The sequence below is a fragment of the Bombus terrestris genome, chromosome 6 (assembly GCF_910591885.1).
Source record: "Bombus terrestris chromosome 6, iyBomTerr1.2, whole genome shotgun sequence".
Taxonomy (NCBI): domain Eukaryota; kingdom Metazoa; phylum Arthropoda; class Insecta; order Hymenoptera; family Apidae; genus Bombus; species Bombus terrestris.
Window position 1 is genome coordinate 8,476,787 of NC_063274.1, and position 15,911 is coordinate 8,492,697.

General features: G+C 43.7%; 1 protein-coding gene across 3 annotated transcripts in view; it reads left to right on the forward strand.

The window, feature by feature from the left end:
- Window positions 1-15,911, forward strand: part of LOC100650599 (transcription factor SOX-6) — a 326,314-nt gene that overhangs the window by 172,447 nt on the left and 137,956 nt on the right. For 2 of the 3 annotated variants that reach the window (XM_048406937.1, XM_048406936.1), the window contains exon 2: window positions 8,528-8,622. In XM_048406937.1, coding sequence (XP_048262894.1) covers window positions 8,528-8,622 — 95 coding nt within the window. Of the gene's footprint in view, window positions 1-8,527; window positions 8,623-10,210; window positions 10,903-15,911 lie in introns of those variants that run through there. The other variant, XM_012309421.3, reaches the window with a different exon arrangement.

Below are 15,911 nucleotides of genomic sequence, written 5' to 3' on the forward strand. Positions count from 1 at the left end.
CGGCCGAGTGCTTGGCGTAGACCACTCGTCCGAGCAACCCCCAACGTGCACGGAAGCCGCGACTCGACTCTGCCAGTTCCCATCGCCCACGATGCCAGTCATTCGTTCCGGTCCCTTCCACTTACTCCTTTCCCCTCTCAGGCCGACCTGTAACGCAATTACGATTGTTGTTTGAATGAACAATCAAGCGCCCTCGAGGCGCGCGCTCCCAATCATTCAATTTCTGTTCAATCGACTTGGAGCGTCGCCTGGGCCACCCCTTTGCGCCACGACGTCGTCTATCCTTGTCACGAACCCAGAATCGTGGAATAACTCGGTCGAAGGACAAGGATGCGACATTACGAAGCTTTGGCTTGGCTATTAAGGGCGAACGGCGAAGAAACGAAGGACAGGGAAGAGAAAAGTCAACGTGGTTATTGTTGCCAGCTGACAAAGAGGTCGCGTTCGTTCTGCTATCCTTATTTACTGCCACTGACAGGGCACGCATTACCCCGAGAAAAGAAGCTAATAACAGTCGGTTGGAACAGCCGTCTGTTTATCGGCTACCTGCTTCGACGTGCGCCCCGCAGAAGTTGAACAGCGTAGTGCGGAGGACAGCGTCGTTTTCGGCGCGTGGAATCCGGCCCGCGCGGCTTTCTTCGCGCGGACGCGCGTGCACCCGGACACGCCTCGTGAAACCCGGTTATTAGTTCCCCGCGGGAGGGCTGTCCCCCTTCTCTGATTCTTTCCACCTCTCGTGGACGGGTGCCACCGCTTGGAGACGAGGGGTCGTTCACGCGGACAACCGGCCTCCTGTTACTTCATTCGTGACGTCATTCAGCGACGATGAATTTCACTGTACCGTGGAATTTGATCGGTATCCGGCTCAGCTCGTTCACAACGAACCCGTGTATACCCGCGTGAAACGCCACGAAAAACGCTTTCTAATTGGAAAGCTGGATTTCGTGACACCGAACGATGGGATCCAACGATAGCTACTTGATATTTGCATTTGCTGCTTTGTATTTGAGAAGATGAAACGCCGGTGTGGTTCTTGACGATGACGAAGATGAGTTTGCGCCTCTGTTTACGTACATTTAAGTTTTGTGGAAGCATTATCGATAATCCATAATAATCTACCTACGTAATTACCTCTTGGACTATTCGTTAATATGGAAAATGCTAAACGTACACCTTTCTGAAGTGGGAGGTGTCTTCAAGATCTTGAGGTGAATTGTTTTATTTCTTTAAATTGTACTATGTATTTGCGATTAGCAAATCATTTGTGAACGTACATACGAGGGGATGGTTTTTTGAGTACCTTGCTTTTCTTTGAATCATTGGTCGATAGCATGTAAAAGTTCTACAGCTTAGTACCATGAAGACCTATTAATGAAAAGGATGTTCGCATTGGAGATCTGAAAAAATTAATAATGGTGGAAAATATTTCTGAAAAGATGGTGTATTGATAAATTCAAGGACTGTCATTACCTTTTACAAGGAACGCTCATTACTTTTGCTCGATAATGATTTTATTATAGGATTTGTATAGATCATATGTTATTAACAAATAGTGGCATTTAATAACAAAAGGGCAGTGGATACAACACAGATGTAGTATAGAACTAACTTTTGCCGTGGTCACGAGAAACATATGAAGATCGTTCTTTTGTTGGCGGTGAACATGAATCTTACACGGATTTTCCAAGTGTTATGTCGAAATGTCTATCTGTTTCTATCGCTGACTGGAATTCCTTTCTATTTACGTACAAACTCTTTCATAATCCACGAAGAAAAATTTTCTACACGATTCGATGAATAATGCTGAATAAAAAGTACCATACATCTAAATGTAGCCGAAAGAAACCACCAATCAATGAGACGCTGTAATGAAGGTACAAATATTTCAATTCTCGAATTATCAATCACGTGGATACAACTTTTCTAAAAAGACCTTCTCTAAGAACTTTCGAAATATTAACCGTTTTATATTTAACATCTTCTATCATCGATTGATGCAATATACTTTGATTCTCTCATTATAAAATACATGCTTTGTATTTCATAATTTTTATTAAATAAAGCATTTTCTCAGTTTCACACGTGAACTTTCTAAAGCAACATTCGATAGCTAACGGTACATATAATAATAACACCAACGCTAATAATACCGATCGATCGTTCGATAGTTTCAACGTACACAATCATTGACAATAAACTAATCATCCGAATCATGGGCACTAATCCCCACCGTAGAAACGGTTAGTAGGACGAGTACCGTAGCTTGGATAATATTCATCAGGGACCGTAACACTGAAAAAAAGGCATCGCGCGCGGCCTTTTGCCAAGGCCTGAAATATGACCCGTGCAAGGATTGCCTGCGAATTACGGTGATCGTCCAGTCGCGATATATTGCTGAGAGGCCAGCGGGAAGGCTGAGGAAGCGTTAATGCAAACGAATAGTCGTAGATCGTGCGAAAAGTCTCGCGGGTCGTTATCGTTCACCTATTCGACGATTGATGTGGATTTCGGTTAACGTTTCTGACGTTTACGATCCGACTGAAATTGCCATGTGAAACCAGTTCTGATAGCAAATATCTGAATTCAGTCAGGAGACACATAAACAGAGGGTATTTATTAGCAACACGTAAAGCAATCACTGTCTAGAGGAAATGTTTCATCACATCGAGCAGTTCATGATTCCTTGATGGGGGAAGATTCTTCGGTGTCCCCCTTTGATTTTGATCTACTTTCGTAGAATGTTAGTTGTGCCACTCGCTGTTTGCACGGTAGGGATGGGTTTAGATGTGGAAATGGGAAGGTGCCTGGATCATTTGCATCGTGCCTGGTTTATGGTGTGACGGTGTTAGTAATAGATCCAACTGGATTTTTATTTTATTGGGATTTATTCATGGGATTTATTTATGTAATACTTAGATTAAATACTGTGGAATGATATTTGTTTGCTTTCAAATCTCAATGACCATCGATCGCTTGATTTCCAAAGCTCCAATTCTCTTCCTCTTTACCATGGTAGAACCTATAAACACGCTTGCAAATCGCAAGTATCTCAACTAAGAAGAGGCTATCCGAACTCTACGGTCCCACGACCGAGACATAGGCGTTATCGACAGAAAAAAGATGCGAGCGCGCTTTTTCCGCGCGGCGTAACAGGTCAATTATCGTGTTAACACGAGCACGAGTGCAGCGCGTCGATTCGAGGCAAAGTAAGTACAAATACCGGTGTAACTTACTTAGTTAAGTCGGTGCTGGTGCCGTGCTCGGATCTAGAAGACAGGGAGACAGCCGCCCAATGAAACACTGTGGATGTGGATGAACAAAGAGAGAAACACTACACGAAGAACGGAAGGAGAGAGAAAGCGTGGAAGAAACAGGTGAAGGAGAGGGAAGGGGTAGCCAGGGAGAGCCAGCAGAAGAGAGTCACAAGAGCTTGTGAGAGACGAACGAAGTCGCCTGGAAGAGGTAAGAGGGCCGCGTGATTCGGACGCGAGGAAGAGAGATCCGACGAGAAAAAGAGAGGACAGAGGGAAGCAGGATCAGTGGAAGGAGGGGGAGGGGAGTGGAACGGGTGAACGGGTGAACGGCCTGCCGCGTCCTTGCGAACCACCTGACCACACCGGCCGTGCCGCCACCACTCGGCCTCTCCAGCATCCTTCCAGCGGCTCGGACTCGCCTTCCAACCGGCAAACAGCTCGCCTACCGGGCTCCTACCTGACCGATCGCCTGCCTCGCTTCGATCCCGATTCGCTTCCTCTCGACCGATTGTTCCTGAATCTTCGAACCGCTACTCCTTTTCTCAGCCCGAGCAAATACATTCTTTAATCAGCTGTTCGTCTGCTGCCGCTCGCTACCCCCGCCACGCCACTCAGCGTGCCGCTCGTTCTGCGTGCCAACTGCATGGTTCGCTCCTCTCGTGGACGTTCGTTCAGACGGTGGTTTTCGAGACTCGGTGGTTTGATCGAGTTTGTGAAGAGGATTCGGAGCTTTTGTTTCATGGAACCTTATTGAGAGTAAGGGGTTCTTGATACTGACGAGGACGATTCGCTTTTATGGTAGGTTTATGGTGAAAACAAATGGAAGGGTTCCGTGGAAAAGTAGTACAAGTAATGGGAATGCACGTCCCTGATTCCACTATGAAACATCTGCATTGTGTACAAGAGTCGCGACAATTTTATTACCGTGTTATCTAGGAACGCCAAGGAACTTATTGTGTTTCCAACATCCTGCTTTTAAATTGAAATTTATTCTCCAATATACAGCTACACAATGTCCTTTCACGTCGACACATTTCTATTTCTTTCAAACAAACGATACATCCGATTCTATACGATCCATATATTTCGTATCGAGTCTCTCGAACATTCTTAATTTATCCAATGAAATTCTGAACGATAGGCAAACTAGCGGAGCTTTGTTACAAGACTTCGGCGAATGTTTCAAACTGGAAACAAGGCTGTTTCTGGGACATCAACCTGTGATGCATATGGTTCCACCAGAAGGTACTGTTCGCAGCAAGGCACCGTTTGTAGCAAGATTTCGCGAAGTGTAATGTCACCGGCGCGTTTCGCCCACGCTCAGGAACTACAATAGGAGTAACAATGATGCTATAAATTGCTGCGTGTGTTCTTCGCGTGGTCTAGAAATCGGAGCACACCTAAATTCCTGGGTTAGCGAGCCAATCTGTTTGCCCGTAAATAATGGCGCTTTGTCTAAGAGTTCGCGGTTGCGTTATCCCGGCCATCTGGACACCGGTAACGACCGTTTCGACTGATAACGTTTGTTGCTGACGAAATGCAAAGAGAAAACAAGGGAGGAGGAAAAATGTTCACGAGACACGAGGCTTGAAATTTCCTGCGGCTCCATCGAGAAGAAACAAGGAACAGCGAAGCACTGGTCTATTATGTTTGACCAGATCCAAAAATGGCTGGATAGGTTGCTGGTCGCACGCTTCCTTATTTCTTAAGAACACCCACGCGTTATTAGCATATTAAAGCAATAGCGAAAACTCGAGGCGCCCCGGTGATTCTGGAAGACCTAAATGGCAAAGAACGTTCCTTTCGCGTGGTGTGGATGATGAAAAGAAGAGAAAGAAAGAGGTAGCCGTCTGATTTTGATGCGCCATTACGCTAGGCGTTATCCGGGAATTACAACTTCCTTCTTGTTGCACAGCGCTGGACGGCCAATAAACGCGCGATTGCTGTGCACCAAAAAAGCCGCGGCCTCCGTGAAATATGCTCAGAAAATATGATTCTTCCTGCTGGTAATGGCGCGAACGTTACATTTATCAGGAAATAAGATTCGCCGTACGGTTCTCGAGCAATACGGGGAGAAGAAGAAACGAGAAGGCGGTGCATTATCGTCGGTGCATTCGCAATCGTGCCTCCAACTACCATTACCGCGGTGAGCTTCTGTCGGCGACCCAGCGCCACCGACTCCCATGTCCGACGATTTGCGCGTAATACAAGCCGAGTTTACGCATTTTTCCGTTCGGCCGCGGTATACGGCTCGCTCGCGAACCCTATCCCCCTTTCTCTGTTACCTCGAACAGAGCTAATGTTCCAACATCACTTTCTTCGCCGGTCGAAAGTGGCCATTTAGCGCCTTTATGACCGCCTTTTACTGCCGCCAGGTGTCGCGCTTCTATGATCATCGATATATCGACTGCCCTATTAACGTAGTTGTACTGACTGCATTCCGAAGATGCAACGAGAATTGTCCGCGGTCCGATGCGATGTTCCTGTTGTAGGTTGTGTTGCGTCGACGCGCTTTAATCGGATGTCTTAATCGTGAACTGAAATACCGGCGAGTTCGAGTTCAAACATAAGGGAGGGAAATGTAGCGTATTAATAAATATACGTAATTCGTAGTAGTATTTAATACGAACAACGTCAGATTTAAATTAAAGTGACAGGTATCCCAAATAACGAGTATAAATCAACTACATACATATGCATATCATTCATATTTGTATGCTAAGGTATAGAGCGTTGTATCTTAAAAGATATGAACACTGGAATTTATTTGACGGAACAAGCTCAAATTTAATAGACGATTATACGTTACAAACTATGTATCGTGCAAAACGTACAAGTATTTTCGATAGTAAAACAGGCCTTTTAACGCGAGACCAATGCTCCGCCACTTGGGCTGTTTGTTTTTCTACAAATCGCAGGTATGCGGTGCTCGCTGACTAGGCAGAAGTTACAGAAGGATCCCCAAGGCTAATGATCCATCATCTCCTTATTTCCAAGTCCGAAGTGGCTACTTAACGACTTTACGGCTCCCTGCTAGCCAGGAACGCCCACGTGCCACAGGTACCCCGGTCGCCTCGACTGCGAATTGATCGGTCGCTCTTTTAATAGAGCGAATCACCACTGCCAGATCGTCGTAGTGGTTGCACGGAAACATGGGAACGTTCAGTTAGGAACGTCGTAGTCGGGACGTGGTTAATGCGCCTCGTATTTCATTGGAAAGTTTCCGTGAAATTCGATGTACGGCGAATCTTGCAAGATATGGAGCGTTTCAGTGATGAACGAATTTCTTGGCCGATTGTTTCAATTAAATTTTACTCAGGAAGTACTGTTTCAAAATCACTCATAGAAATTAATGAAATCAATCAGCATTCTGTATTCGATATCTCTCTCTTGTCGTATTACCTTCTAGACTTAACTAAAACTTGAATCAAATATTTTGTTAACATACAATTGAATACAATTAAATTTCTCCTTCTTATAGCAATTGCGGGTAGTCAGATTCGAAGTAGATATATTTACACTATCAGAAGTAGCCTTATCTCTCTCTTTCTCCCTCCGCCTTTCTCTAAGCAGTGTATCTAAATAGCAAAAGAAATGAACAGCGTATACAAATACTTTCTGCATCTTCTTCGGCTGTTTTTTCAAAAAGTCTCTCCCCAAAAAACAACCTCGTCCGCATCTCGACAAAGAATCAGCATTCACCCATTGCCATCCGTTTCATCCCGCCTAGTTCGTTTCTTAACAAAAGAGGGAAGAAAAGAAGGAATCCCCCGGCAGTGTGACACAAGCACCTGCTGTCGGGGCATCGAGTTCCCATTCTCGTCAGCGGGCACTTTCGTCGGGGCGATCAGTCTCGTCCAGCGATTCGGGAGATTTCGGTCGGCCGTAAATTACGGAAACGGAGAAGAATGTTTAGCGGACATTATATTTCCTCGGGACGGTTCATTTAACATCGTTGGATTCCTCGCGGCGGGAGGAATGCCGAGATTTCGAGTCGAAAACCACCTCGCGGCGTCCGATAGTCGGTCGCGCGCGCGCTCCAAACCAGCACAGAACGAGTAGAAGAAAAAGACAGTGACGTAGTGCCCACCTTCGGTGGAATCTCGTGTCATCTACCAGGTACTTCTCTCCTACTACCTCTGAATCATCGTCCTTTGTCTTCGCATAGGATCCTTCGTATCTGTCGGTCGCGACCGCGGGCCAAGACTCCACCGACCTCCATGCAAATCCTACGCGTTCGTCGCTGTGTCGCTGCGTTATCAATTATCGGAAGGTTGGATAATGGAGTCCTACAGGGACACGTTAGTAACGGTTCCTTTTCTTTTTATTGGAGACGATGGCGAGGCTTGGAACCTTTAATTTGTGAAACGTTTGGCGAGGTTTGTTTCTTTCGTTTTTTACCAAGTAAGTTTGCAGGGAGTGAATTCTTTTGGATTCGAACTTTTTAGAGCGGTTAAATGTGAGATACGTTTGATGTAGTAGACGTGTTAGTGATGTTGATGCACTATAAGAATTTGATGGATGTTTCCTTACAATTTTCGTCGTATCGTACGAAGTAAGGGAGACGACAAATTTTGTTCTAAATGCTTATTTATGAAAGTGAAACGGATGGTTATGATCTTAATCTATTTATAAAACTATCTATACAAATATGGCGTTAATACTTCTTTACGTAACGATACTTGATTAAAAACAACTATGAATGAGCGTACTACGATTTACGCCAAGCTAAATCCCGTTTCTACTCAAACATGCCTGATCCACGGCAAAATATGTACTCGCTTTGATAACTCTTATCAGCTTTCAAGATATCATAGCAAGAAGGTGTATATATAGTCTACAGTCTACGCAAAACATCTTAATTTTGCAACAATTATAACAATCAGTTTCGAGCGATAAACCTGCGTATCTATTACTTGATATTATACACGGTGACTCACTGAAACAAGCTATATTCGTAAAATGATTAGAAATAGGACAAAATGAATAAATGACAAAGCAAACTGAAATAAAATTTTGGGATTTACTAAATTATTTCTGTGTTTAAACACTATTTAATGCGTGAATTATATTTCTTTCCGTAACATAATGTGATAAACTTTCTTTTCATATTCTATTCTTCGCGTTCAAGACATTCAACAACGCGTATAGAAACACATTGTATAGCTACACACCTAGATTCTTCTTTACAAATTCACGAATCGTTCCGTCCAACTATAACGTTAAACCGTCTATCACGGATTACTAATAAAACGATTTTCTTCTGCCCGCAGAACGGTGTGCTTCCTGATGTTCGCCGTAATTGTTCGACGGTGGATGGGGTCGTTACGGCCATAAAGCCGATCAGCTGGAAGGAGATTCGAAGCCGGTGAGTCGAGCACCAGCACCTGCTTATTGCGCTTGTTCATTCAGGATGGGCCTGCGTCGAGGCGCCGAGCTCTCTATTCACCTTGAAAAGGCGCGAACGCGTCCCTCGATCCGTGTAAATGCCGTCGTATCGCGATAAACCGAATGAATCAGGATTCTTTGGAACTTGGAGTGGAAAAATTCCCTTCGATCGGAGCTATCCGCCAAAGAATCCTCCGTTAAATCATTCGTTCTTTTACAAAATCGATAATTAAATATTCGACCGGATAGCTCCGCCTCTTCTCACAAATCGAGATTTTACACATTTTTATTTCCCATTTTTATCTTATGTTTGTACTATTTCTCGAGTAGAGGTCGCGTTTCCGCGACAACGCGAAACGGCATCGCGCGTTTGATCTAGCTCGATCCTATTCGTAACGATTCATATTACAAATCCATTTTAAGCGGAAGTTCGGATGGCGAACTGTGTGGAGATTTTTCCACTTGATATGCTCGCTCTATGTCTACGCTGGCAAAAGGTGAACCGCTGTGAAAAATGGCCGAGGTCGCTTGCGGCCGCGTACGAACATGGCGGGGCACGCGCGGACAATTACAGCCGGCCGGACACGATTTTACAATAACTCAATTCATTTCCGAGCGTACGTAAGAACGGGCTGACAAAAAAGCGCGGCTGGATATAGTTATTGCGGCTGTGGTGCACACGTGAACAGGTCAGTCCGGTCGAGCGGCGGAACGACGCCGGGAGGGGGAAGAGGACAGGGATCGAGACAAGGGGACAGAAGGAAAGGTAAAAACGTAGACGGAGAGCGACCAGTGGAATCAGGTGGAAATGAAAGAGAGCGGGATAGATACAGAAAGAATTCTCTCGCGAGTACCACGAGCAACCTGAGCGACAAAGATCACTGTAAAGTCGGTTAAAAAGAGATAATACGAAGAATGAAAGGAGACCGCTGAAGATGACGACAAGGAACAAGGAGACGTTCGAGAGAGATTTTCTATAAACGTAGAATACGTATTGATGCGAACGTGACAGTCAAAGATCGTTTAGAAATGTGTTTCTTTGATATATCGTAACACGGCACAATTTCGTTTGTATGAATTTCATTTACCGGAACGAAATCTTACTTAGCGTTTAACTGCTACCGCTTGAAACTACTTATCCGAACGCGAGCTTCTATTATGCGAACGAATCCTATTATATTCTCCTATTATACGAACTGCGATAATTACAGAAACTATTTTAAATTTTCTCTAGATATTCTTATAAATAAAGTTCTATTATACAAACATCTTGTTCCGATATGTCATTTCTGTGTGTGACACTGTGTCCAACTGAAAATGTCTATATATGTAGATGCGTATGTATGTACGTTTAACGCTTATAGGAAATCCTACTTTTAGAATAATCCCACAGTGCAGCGCGGTGTGTTTGCAAAAGAGTCGATATCTAATCGGCAAAATGCTCGTCGAAAAGTAAACCCGAGAAACAGGGTGGAGCACAGGCATGCACCTCTCGTCTCGTTTCGTCGTCTCGACGTTTTCGTTGGCGCGCTCGCTGTACTCCCAAGCGTATGGGACAGTACAGCGTACACGGCTTCTACGCACGAGACAGATCCTCTTCGCGGGAATACCTGACAGTACTTGCTTCGCTCCTTTCGTTTGTTTCGTTCGGTGGTTGGTTCGGTTGGTTCGGTGGACCCGGTTCGCGCGTCTACGTTTACATACTCGCGCGTCGTCGCGTACGCGCGCAACGTACTGCGCTCTCACACGCACGCGCACGCACACTATATTCCGTGTACACCAGTTCACTGGTATTGTATAATGCAGCCATTGATAGCCGTCCTCTCTTTCACGCACGCGATCTGTTGCAGTCGCTGCAACCCGTGTCCGGTGACAGCGTCCAGTGTCCAGTCTCCCTCCCGGTGAGTGTCCACAAGATTTATTTTCCCATGCGATATACGGGGTGACACCGCGAAAAGTGGACCTGATTCGTCGATTACGGCGAAAAATCACTCGCTATCTTTCTGTTATCATCGTAGTTACAATTGCAACAATATACGTATTAATGAACGCGGTCTTTATCCGTTCCAAGATCTTGTGTTTTACGTGTACTTTATAAACAAGAAACACGCATTCACGTGACGATACATACCATACGCGTGTACGAGTGCATTCGTGTATTCTATGTGTACACCAAAGAAGACGCATAGAAGTTAAAGAGAACGCTTGCTGCGCACCTTTCGCCGATCGGCGAACGCATCGTCCGTATGGATCTCATCGGGTACGTAGTCCGTTCGATCGTTCGAATCGATGTCTGAGCGTGTTGCATCGTGTCGCAAACGTTCAGTGGAGACGTCGTCGATCGCGGCGAAGAGGGCTGTGGATCGCGGCCGTAGCTCTCGGATACCTTTTCCGCCATTAATTGCGACCGCGTCACGTTTTATCGTTATTTTCTCGATCTCGATCTCGATCCACGCCGGATTGCTTTCCAGCCTCGTCTCTCCGAGGAGGCTGCTGCGGTACTTAACGAGCAGATCGCTTTCAGTCGGGACGCGAGCCGCGATCAATTTACAAGCGCTTCGAGATCGTACGAAGTTAGCCGATCTCAGTCTCTGATTCCAGAAAGATTTCAAGCCTGGCTCGAATCGAGTGGATTTTCGTCGATCTAAAATCGATCTTACGCCTGAGCTCCATTTATTAGCCGTGCGAAATATTCGCGAATGTTCGCTAATATAAATTTGCTTCGGTGAAGACGCGATGTGTAAACGAATAGACAAAATTGCGGAGAATTGTGGGCGTTTGGAAACGTTTAGAGTAATATTGATATACCAAAGAAAATTTATTGTTCATTGATTTCGTACACGTTCGATCAATTTTTTTATTAGTTGAATCAGCGAAGAATGCCTGCGATCACTTTCGCTTTCTCCAACTACATATGCGTGGCGCAACTACTCAACAAATGTTTATTATCATTTGCTAGCGCGTTTAATAGATAATCTGTTCCAGACGCGATGCGACATCGTCATGATTCATATTGCTAATGATAAAACGCGTATTGTTGTGGAAAATATAGATTTGCTGAATTGCCCAGCGTCTACGCTGTGAACTCGTAACAGTGTCGTCTTGTTTGTCTGCGTCGAGTCTTGGTTAGTGGACCGATCGCCCTCTCGCGCAGAACACCCGTTGCGTCGCGAGCTTCGCGAATGCGAAACCACGATTCGACAAAATTGCGTAAAGGGAATCGAATTACGCCTGTTCGCGAAGCCCGCAAGATTCGCCCGTTAGGGGAGAATTATCTCAGCTACGGCCACGATTTACGCGTTCTTCGAACCGGTGACTCGTGTCTGTCTGAAGCGTGGCTGCGAATAATGTGATTTTGTTCCCTCGTTCAATGTTAAACTGCGTTCTTCTACTTTAATGGAATTTCTCGATACTCGATTCTTGGTACGTTTCTTTGATTTTTGCAATTTATTTATGCTTCCTTTATTTTAATATGTAGTGGCGTTATTCGTGTTTCCTTGACTTCATCTTTCTTGTTCTCTTGTCCGAGCTTGTTTGATGTTTGTTGTCTTTTGTTACGCTTTATTGCATTTGTGTTGTTTTCAATTGTATTACATAATTAATTTAAATCACTCTTAAGAAACGATTTCATTGCGCGATTAATTAAAGAATAACAATTATTAAAGAGGCATTGGAATCTTTCAAACATCTATAACTGTTCGAAGAAAATTCGTGTGTACAAAATGTATTAAACTTTTACCACAAAAAGACTCGACATTACAATTTGACCGAACGTCCTTCGATTTCATGACAAGTTCCCAATATTTACCCGAGCTCCTAATCTCCGCGAACTTTACCGGTGGATTATGTGTCCGCAAAATGAAAGCAAACATCTGCGAGATAATTGTACAACCACCTTCAAATTCCAAGATCCAATTACACGCACATACAACTCATCGCGCCTCGGTATTTCCCTCCACAATCGATATCGACCGATCGGGATCAAAAAAAAAAGAAGAATCTAAACATTACATCACTATTTCCAAAGAGGAGTCCCATTGAAATCGCACGTCCCTTTCCACGATCGAAACGTAAAGAACGAGTATTATCTAAAAGCAGATAGCGTGACCATGAAGAAATCCGCGAACGCATCTCTGACATACGTAATCGGCGATTCCCAAAAACCGAGAAAAACTATCGTCAAACTCGTGACTCTATTAGCGCCTCTACTTTGTTTGCTTCGAAGAATATTGTACGATGTGTTACCGAAGAGAAACAAGAAGCTACACTGTTTATCCTTTCAATTCGATCGTACGCTGCCCCACCTACCGGAAGTGGAGGAATGGTGATGTAACGCAAAGCGAAGGAACAGTTTGCACGGGGCTATCGTTTCGAATCGAACGTCGTTGTATTCGTAAAGATATTGACACGTTACGCTACCAACGGGACAGCACGAGCAAATAACGCGCGGATAAGCTGCGATCCTCGCCTTCGCGCTCGCCTGTCAATAAACCGCGTATCGTTAGCGATAAAACGCGCCGCGAGAACCTGGAACGGTTTAGCGATTTTCGACGGTGGGAAAAGTTCGTACCCTTAATCTTATCTTTGCGCAAACAATCGAACGATGTTCCGCGACCGGTTACTGGTTCCCGTTGCCCGAGCCGCGTTCCATCGATTTCTTTAGAAGGAATCACGCCAGGCAATGAGCGAAAGAGTAGGTTGAAGAGACGAGAAGTTAAATTCGGAGCAAATGGCGAGGAATTGGCGTCGAGGATCCGACGACGCCGTGAAAATTGTGACAAAAGCCTTTGGTTATTTTTTACCGCGCCCGCCGCTCGTAATTCTTTTCGATTCGCCGATCTCTTTGAATATTACGGCGCGTTCGCATTGGGAAAGGGGAACAGGTGCATAATCCTCTGTTTAACACTTTGCTCTCTGTTTTATGGTTTTTTGAGGAATGATAGGGTGATTTCGAATTTACCGCAGTCATTGTAACATCGTAAGCTTGATACGGGGATAACCTTTGAAAATCAACTTCTTTAGGAACAATGAATTTCGCGTTCAACTTTCATTTCGAGAGCCGATAGAAATTTGCAAGTTATATCGCTATATGTAATATTTGAATGATATAACAATTCTAATTAAAATTCTACTTGGATTATTAGAAATACAATTAGGAATTTTACTTAATCAAACTTTTGAATCTATCTACAAGTACAACCTGTTTATCTACGTGTTTCTTTTGTGAAGCACTCGCGAAATGTTTGAAATGTCCTACTAAAATTCGAAGGTACTTGCGATACACTTGATCCCATCGCTAATCAGGGGATCCCGTAACGGAATCCGCGCGCGGAATGCAGTCGTAAATAAAGCGCGAGCGACGAACTCTCTCGATGCGCGGCGGCATCGAGAAAATTGAGGATCGAGAAAGAAACGTGGACGAAGAAGAAAGGAACGGGAGAGAAAGGGAGCGCGCTTTTGTCGGTACGTCATTACGACATCCGGTCACCGTACGGTCGTCGCGAACGGTATTTCAAAAATATCGGATAAAATACGAGGATCGAGAGAGAAAGAAAGAACAGAGAGGCTGGTTTCTGCTATTATACTTGGTCGATGTAGCCACGTATTTCATCTTTCGTTGAAAATATCGTTTCGAAGGGTTATTTTTGGATGATTCTATTTTTCTTGACACTTTTGACGCAGGGGAAACGCCGCTGGCGGCGCGCTCATGCTTCGCCACGAAATTCCTTTGGTTCCTCGTAGCCCATTGTGGTTGAATATCTTATTGAGAGTTGATTCGTGTATATGTCTTGGTATGCGTGACGTTGAAACGTACAGATGTTCGTTTATCAATGTTTCACCGTGGCAAGTGCAGTGTGAGATATGGGTGTAATTTTTGGTGCGATGTTTTGTGAGAAATTCTTGGGAAATTTTTGCATTTGCCGTACAAATGTGAAAATGGGTGCTCTGCTACTTTCTTTCAGCGGAGTTCAAAATTGTAAGTGTATAAAGAAGACTTCAAATTATATTATTTGGGATATTAGTTCAAATATAACTTGATATTATCTTATTACTTTAAATATTTTCCATCAGAAACGAATAATGCAACGTTTTGATGCGACTCTAGCGGACTCTTTGCGGTCCTTTCCATCACTTTTTCCTAACATTGTTGAGAAAAGAGGAAAAACTCGTTATAAGTTGTGTGGACTGCTCTGTTCAATACAAATACAACCTCAGTATAGCTAGTGAAAACGTAAATATAAGTGTTTGTCAATAGATTTGTAAATTCTCTTCTGATAATACGTGTATACTTTGCAAATCAGCATTATATTTGCATTATGTTTCAGGCAAATTGCGTAACAAGGGTCATAATAAAATGGCAAATGCAAGAAAATTGCTGCAATTTATGAATATTTATCATTTTATCGTATTTTCTTTAACAATCAGCAGATATTCTATAGCTATTGTGTTAAAACAGATTCATTTGTTCATTGATTTTTGCCGATAGATTCTGAAAACGTTTCTTTATGTGACGACCATTAACATGCCATAAAAAAGACTATCGTGTAGATGTAGTACATGTAATTATTGCAAAGTGGGGAAAATCGAATACTATTTGTTAGAAATGACATCCCAAATAGCGTTGCTAATCGCTTGCTTTTGAAATCAAAATTTCACGTTACAAGACGTTTGCTGGAATCATCATAAGCGCAATAGGATTAATTCAATAACACGGTAATTTATACGACATTGGTAATTAATTGTGGGTTGCATGTTGATTTATTGCCAATTAAAAAATGAGTTATACGACAATGGAAACGCTGTTTCCTTCAGCAGGAAAACTGTAACGTAGCTATAGGGAATTATATCAAACGAAATTCAAGTAAATTCAAGTAGTTATGACTGTTCAAGAACCTACTTTGAAATTCCTATTATTTCCAAACTTTCTATCTGTAGCTAATATCATTCCAACATTCGTATTCCTATTTTTACCTCGAAACAGTCATTCGAACAGATCGTAAATCTAAAAATTGTAGACAAATCCAGCAGCTCTAAAATTTAATCAGAATGCGCAATCGCATAAATCACGTATATCAGGAAGCACAATAAACTATAATTTATTCATCCAAGCGTGCACATGCGCGCGTTGTGGCACCAGCACAGTCAGTGCTGGCTTCGTCAAATAATCACGGATTACCTAGAGAGGCTCGGTTTCGAGGATTAAAACGGCGGGATTCTATGGATGCTAAAAGCTTGCCTATTTAATTCAAGGATCTCGATTTATGTGGA